The sequence below is a fragment of the Ailuropoda melanoleuca genome, chromosome 6 (assembly GCF_002007445.2).
Source record: "Ailuropoda melanoleuca isolate Jingjing chromosome 6, ASM200744v2, whole genome shotgun sequence".
NCBI classification, from domain to species: domain Eukaryota; kingdom Metazoa; phylum Chordata; class Mammalia; order Carnivora; family Ursidae; genus Ailuropoda; species Ailuropoda melanoleuca.
The window spans coordinates 6,458,074-6,465,633 of NC_048223.1; the positions used below are offsets into that span (position 1 = coordinate 6,458,074).

A 7,560-nucleotide genomic window follows, 5' to 3' on the forward strand; every position below is an offset into this window, starting at 1 on the left:
TCAGGAGCACTGCAATAATCTTCCAACTGGTCCTCCTCACTCCCAAATTCTTCCTAAAGTATGCCCCAAGAATTCTATCCTAAAGGATTTTCCTGCCTCAAATTTCCCAAGGCTAATTTTACTCCGTAGCATTCAAAATCTCCACAATTTATCTCAAACTTATCTTTCCATCTCACCAACTTTTATTCCCTACACAAGCACTCTATGAACTGACTAAAAGAGATCACTTACCAATCCATTCCCAGATTTACTTTTCCTTTACTTCACCCATCTCTTTTTATATCCCTATCTCTACCCTTCAAACCTCTGCTCATTGTTCAGAAGAACTCAAATTCCTCCATTGCTTGAAGCCTTCTTCCCACTCTCCATTTAACCAGCTGTCACTTCTCTCTGAACTTTTAGATACCTCTACTCTGCACTATTATTAGCTGACTTTTTTCCACTAGACAGCACACTCCCCAGTTTGTATAGCCTCATTTAATGTTTTCTTCCTCAAAGTCAAGCACAAGATCTGCGAAGTGACGGGGAGCCTCAATATACTTGTTGACTTAATCTACTGAACAAGTACTTATCCAACAAAATTAAGTTACACTCCACTGCCAACATACTTTGTTGTCCACTTACTCACAAGTAGCAGCTACCTACCTTAATACCACTCTCCAAGGCAAACCAAGGGCCACCTCTCAAAAAAAACTTTATAGATCACAAAGACACATACCATGTAAGATAAAGTTAAATAAAAAACCTGAAATGATCTTTAAAGTTATAGTCAAAACACTACTAATACATGAAGAATTCTAAGTACATTTTGAATATCCTGTAGCTAATCTAAACTGAGGAAAGTCTAGTGAAAAAAATCTAACTCCTGAAGACAGAGACAGCTAACAGTACCAAACAGCCTTGAGTGCTACTGGCAATGGCATCCTGCTTTTTGAAAAGTTATTTCAGCACAATATCTACATGGCTGGTCTGCAATAAAATATTAAAACTACTTAAAAATAGTATAAGAGGCAAGTTATTTATAATATTAATGTTTTCAAGTTTAATATCCTGTACCCAAGTTTTTATTTTTATTTTTAAAAAATGATGATCTTTGTGAAAAAGTGGTAGAGAGGCAGCAGTCTTCAACTTGCACACCAAATGAACCCCTCTTTCATATGCCACTAAAGCAAATGAGAATATTCCATAGGTTTACTTTCCAGGAAGAAAAAAGCTTCAGGAATAAAAATCAAAAGAAAATAAAAACTGGACTTTCAGAAAACAATCAATCTAGTAAAATGGGAATTTTTAAAAACCATATCAAGAGTCATATTCAAGCACCAGTGCTGCAAATACTCAAGTTGCTAAAAGAGTACCAATCAAGAAAACAGAAGTTCATAATCTCACTCTCCATCCAAAAAGGACAACCTTCCACCCATAAAACTATCCACCTTATATTTTAAGATAAAGTTACAATCATACCATAACAAACTTTCACTCTAAACTAAAACTAGCAAACCATGAAGAACCTAATTTTCAAGATTTGTGTTTTGTTTACAGTATTTTACCACAGTTAAATCTTAGGTATCTTCAGGTACCATCAAAAGAATGTACACAAGCAGTAATAAATACCTAAGGATCACAAGCCTTGAATGAAACCTCATTTTACCTATTTCTTAAAAGTGAAATATTTTGTTAATCAGCAATCAAAGCAGTTCCCTAACCAATTCAGCACTAAATGTCCACGGAAGCCCAGCAACATCCTCTACCTGTTCATTTACCTAACCCAATTTTTGACAATATGGCAAAAAAGAAACACTGTCACAGAGGGAAATAACAGGGCACATAATTCCATTATATTAGCAGTATAACCCACACAGGAAATATAGAAGGAAAGAAAATACTGCATTCTCTTTATATCCTCATTTTGCTGTGCCAGCAAACAAAATTCTTAAAATCAAAATAAACTACTCTTTATAAAATTAAATTCTAAGGAAATATGTTTAACAAATTTCTAAGGGAACAGTTATTATCTCTCTTCCCAAAATCAAAGCTACAACACAGTACCAACAGCCCTCTCCCATTCTAAAGCAATATTTTCATTTGGTAATAAACACATAAATGCATAGAAAATAATTACAATTAAGACACATCAAATAATTTTGCCATTGTCAATGAAGAAATCCTGAATGTTGAACATTTTTTTTTAAGATTTTATTTATTTATTCGACAGAGATAGAGACAGCCAGCGAGAGAGGGAACACAAGCAGGGGGAGTGGGAGAGGAAGAAGCAGGCTCATAGCAGAGGAGCCTGATGTGGGGCTCGATCCCATAACACCAGGATCACGCCCTGAGCCGAAGGCAGACGCTTAACCGCTGTGCCACCCAGGCGCCCCTGAACATTTTATTTTATTTTTATTGAAGTACAATTGACATACAAAATTATATTCATTTCAGGTATACAACATGATTTAGTATCTGTATGTATTGCGAAATGATCACCACAGTAAACCTAGTTAACATATTTCACCATGCAGAAATTTTTTTTTCCTGTGATGAGAGCTTTCAAGATCAACTCTCTTAGCAACTTTCAAATACGCAATACAGTATTATTAACTAGAGTCACCATGCTGTACATTACATTCCCTTGTACATTTTTAAATTAACATTTAACTTAATGTAGAAATATGACTAACAAGCATCCCAACCCATATCAATGGGAATTTAACTACCGAAGAATGAGCATGAAACAAAAGAATCTGTTCATTCCATCTGTATTGTAGAATGCGTCACTCATCTGGTTTCCCAGAAGAAAATCAAACCAGAGATCAAAGGCTAGAAATTCAAAATACCGTAGTATTAGCCAAAAATATGTGATACTCTCTCCAATAAATTCTGGACTTGTGTGAGAAATAGAAAGCAGCAATGTGGGCAGTCATTATACAGTAGCTGACAACTTAAGAGTCTAAACCTTAGGGTTAGAATTTATCCAACATCTTGGAAAGTAAGCACTTTTTAATTCCTCTAATAACAGAAAGGAGAGGGTAAAAGGAACTAAGATTTATTATGTACTTTATAGACATTAATTTATTTAATCCTTACATCAACCCTGTAAAAAAGAGATTACATCCATATTACAAATGAGAAAACTGAGGCCAGAGAGTTTAAGCAATTTGCCTTATTATCACAAATATAATCAATTTCCAATTCAGAATTTGAATCCAAATGTCTTTTGCTTGTTATCAAAATCCATAATCTTTAACTGCATCATGCAGCCCTCCATATTAATGAAGAAAATTACATCAATATCATTTGAATCCTGGGATACTCTGATTCCTTTTACAGACATCACTAAGGAATCTCTTAATAGCATGAAATGATGATAATCTAAAGCAATATATAAATTGAAAAGATACTGGAAGATCCAACAATTTACTTATAGGAACAGCCACACACTCACAACCATGAGAAATACTATTTTAGAAGGAAACCTTAATATATACATTAGAATGTTTTCAATGTATCCAAGGCGTCAAGTAGGAGATACTTAAAATATTACTTTGAAAGAGACTAAAATTGTGAAGCTTATGTGTGAATTATTACGGGTGTAGTAGCTTTAGTAATAGTTCCCTAACAGCAGCAAGCAGGGCTGTTTTTGTCCATCTATTGAGGAAGTGGCGTGAGTGATGTACCCAACTATTCCGCTCCACACCGACGGGAAACGAACGGGGAGGAAGAAACTGACAAGGAGTAAAGTAGGACGTAAAACAGCCAAAACTGGCCCTCTACTATAGTTTCTACAAAATTAAAGGATGAGGGGTAAAGACATTACTAATGACAAACTAATTATGAACATCACTCACAAAATGTTATAAAGACTATGATTTATTAGACACTGATAAAACAAGTATAAAATGGGTTGTTTCTCAGAACAAACTAAATGCAGGACTCGCCCCTTCCACCGTAAACTTCACTTCCTAATAACTGATTTATAATCATACACGCTCTGCAAGATATAACAGTCCCTAGAACCTTTAAGTGTTACACAACTTCAAAAAGCTTAATAACTACTTTGGGCAGTACCTATTACTTTTAATATCGTGTTCGAGATGAGAAACTCAAAGTAAAAAACGATTATATGACCGGCCCAAGATGGCAACTAAGACCTGATGCTAACCACCACCTAACTACTGTTAAACTACTTCTACAGCTCAATGGTTTCACAATACGTGCACACGGTTCCCTGTTAACTCAAAATCAATTTAACAATCCTGAGTGGCTTCCAAGTCTTTGGAAATTCTCCCTTCGGTGGAACACACAACATGGAGATGCAGGAGACCCCGAGTCCTTGAAAACGAACCCTCAAAAAAAGGTGCTCATTTTATACTTCCTCTTAAGTAAGATAAGACCACGTGTAGAGCGTAGCATTAACCTTGGCGATGCAGCTCTGCAAAGAAGAGCTACTCCCGCCTCTGCACTTCCCACCCCGCGTCCCTCCACCATTGATTGGTCCTCCCCTCACAACTTGCAGCCCTAGATGTTATTTATTCCCGGGAGGGCAAGAGAGAACCTGAGGGACACCGGATGCGTGTGAGATCTAAAACCAAAGAACCGAGAAAAGAGAGGCAAACACTTAAGCACCGGGAAGCGATTCCCGCCTCTCCCAGGTGCTGTCCGGCGGCCTTAGAGATCAACACACAGGAATACAGGGGCGCGTTTTCAGGCTTCAAACCTCAATCTAAATCCCTGACTTCACTCCAATGCCAAACGCAGGCCGAACTACTCACGCCACCCACCCTGGGCCCGCCAGTCTCGAGCCGAATTCAGGCTGGGACTAAGGGGAGATACCAGGCCTCTCAACCTGCGCACCACAGTGCGTTGGGGCCCGGGCCTACCGTCGTGACCAGAACATGGAATCCCACCCCAACCTCCTCCCGCTGGCCAGAAGCGTCGGTAGGCCCCCAGATGACAGTGATAAACTCACTGACTTATGAAGTCCTCTAAGAAATTACCTTCGAACTGGCCTTCTGAGATCCGCCTGGCGTTTTGTCCGCCATCTTGAGCTTTGCCCCTCCTTCGGCCGCCGCAGCAGCACGGGCGAGTCGAGCGCCGAAAGAGTGGATCTCAGCGGAGCCCGCCAGAGGCGCCTGCAAGACTGAATAGTCGACTGCCGAGATAGGGAATTCGGGCGGAGCTGTGTCACATGACTTCCGCTGGCAGTAATTTCCCCCGTCCAGACCACTTTGCTGCCTTTCGTAGGTGTTTCGGTTGCTCTTCGTACGTGTGGGTTCGGGAATTTGGAGAATCTTCTTGTCCTGACTTTCAGGGCCGGCTGATATTTCACTTTTTTCTCAGCGCCCGCCCTTGATAGGTGCGAGCCCGTTGAATTTCCTGGGTGAGGAAGGAACGGCTCCTTAAAGAAGACCTGTCGGCCTGGGAGCTGACTGGGGCGGGGGGGGGGGNGGGGGGGGGGGTCCCCCGCTCCAAGGCCAAAGAGGGTGTTTGCTCCAGCCCCGGAGCTTACACCATAGTGCGAAAGGCAAACTTGCAATTTGCTCAAGTTACTTTCAGATAGAACGGTGCCGGCGGCGTGGAGAAAAGGAGCGTTTGACCCAACCTGAGAATACGGCAGTGGCGTCATCCGATAGACTCTTGGGTTATCTACAAAATGGGTGCATGCAGAGAGAGGGAGAATGAGAGAAAATCGTAGACAGTATTCTAAATCTAGCATACATGTAAGATGTGTGCCATTTAAAATTACATTTCATGGTTTAGTGTTTTCATTTTTAATCACATAAATGGAGGGGAGCACCATAAACTTTTCTGTACATAGTACCTTTTTTAAAGTTCTCAATAGGATCTGTATTCAAAGAAGGAAAATTTGGAGTACCTAGATGACTCTGGGTTAAGCGCATCTAACTTTTGATCTCAGCATAGGTCTTGATCTCATGGTTGTGAGTTCAAGCCCGGAATTGGGCTCCACATTGGGCATGAAGCTTACTTTAAAAACAAAAAGGGGGGGGGGGGGAAGATTTGCTTGAGACGATCATGCCTGAACTGAGCCAGGCAAGGAAAATGGAAAAGGCATTCCAGGTAGAGGGAGTAGTTGAAATAAAAGCCTGGTGACATGAATCAGTACAGCCTATTGTAGAGAGACGGGTGGGAGCAAGTTCACCGAGGGCCCTGAAGTGAACAGGGTCCTTAGGAGTTAGAATTCTAGTCTGAGATGAAAAGTGGCCTTCAGCAGGGCTGTGATGTCAGTCAGACTTCGAATTTTAAAAGAGTGTGCTCAGGGCTGCAGGAAGGGAAGAAGGATTCATCACTTTCCCTAATTCATTTATTCAAAAATATTTTGAGCCCATTTTGTGTATAAAATCCTGTCCAAAGTGTTGAGGGGTCCACAGAGACAAATAAAAATCACCATCTTCCTATGACTTAAAATTTTCTTAATGAAGAATGGGGGAAAGTAACAGCAGAATTAAATTGATGCTGCAAGGAGAGATCAAAGTGGTGGAAACCCTGAAAGAAGTAATTCTGAGAGTAGGGGTTGGGTAAAGAGATGGGGAGGTTATTTCATAGAGAAGGGAGCAACTGAGCCAACTCTGAAGAAGTAAGATTTTGTCTGCTGGTTGGTGTTGGGAGGAGGGGGAAGGGAGGTAGGGGTGGCCATGAAGGAAGCACTTATTACAGAATCTGACCCATGGCAGGCCCTCAGTAAAGGTTAACAGTCATATGTGCCTGGCACTGAGGAATCTGCAGGTTAGGGCTTCTGTGTGAGCAGATGGGGATGGAAGAACAGACAACAAATAAGCAAACAAGAGATGATCAGAAAGTGAAAGTGCTATGCATTGAAATTAAAATTGAATGATGCTTCACAATCTCCAGTACAAATGAATTTATTTCCAATCTGAGGTTTTATCACACTTTTTCAATTCCGGGCTGCTTCTCCCACCCTCATCCTGGTCTCTAACTGAAAAGCTAATCAATTTTACTCTGTTACTAAAGATGTCACTTCCTCCAGTAAGGGTTACAGACCTCTCTCCCCCACCAAACCTAAGATAAGAGACTGCTTCTGTTTCGATAGGAACCTAATACTTTCCCACTCAAAATGCTCATCACACTAGACCTTAATTGTTTACAAGGTAGGGTTAAAGTGAAATCATCAGCTGAGATGAAGGAAGAAGGAGTAAGAATGGCTGTGCCTAGTCATGTTCCGGCAATGCTGCAGGCTCATTTTGTGTATAAAGTGAATAAATGCATGCTTTTCATTCAAATCCCCAAAGTTCTACTCACAGAAACAATTTTTGCCAAATGTTTATCCCTAAGGAGTTAGAAATAAAGGAACATAGACTTCTTCCTTCTCTTCTTTTTCATAAAGTCCTAAAGAAAGCCAGACAAACGTGGCCTGACAAGAAGTAATACATAGGCCTTTATTAAGGCCTAATTAAGTACACTTTAAAAAACTCACGATCACAGTTATAAGCAAAGTTCTCCTCAACACATATATGTCACAAAATCTTGTCCCTATTACTCAAACCACAAATTAAGGAGGATGACATAGCATGAATCATCCAAATGGAA

The 7,560-nt window shown here is 40.2% G+C and overlaps 1 protein-coding gene across 3 annotated transcripts in view; it reads right to left on the reverse strand.

Annotated features, from left to right (window-relative positions):
* The window catches only part of U2SURP (U2 snRNP associated SURP domain containing), a 52,007-nt gene extending 46,696 nt beyond the window's left edge, over positions 1-5,311 (reverse strand). Inside the window, exon 1 of one of the 3 annotated variants that reach the window (XM_002916866.4) lies at positions 4,992-5,311. In XM_002916866.4, coding sequence (XP_002916912.1) covers positions 4,992-5,036 — 45 coding nt within the window. In that variant the 5' untranslated portion in view covers positions 5,037-5,311. The remainder of the gene's footprint in view (positions 1-4,991) is intronic. The other 2 variants (XM_034661870.1, XM_011221864.3) reach the window with 2 other exon arrangements.
* Between the last annotated feature and the right edge of the window lie 2,249 nt (positions 5,312-7,560).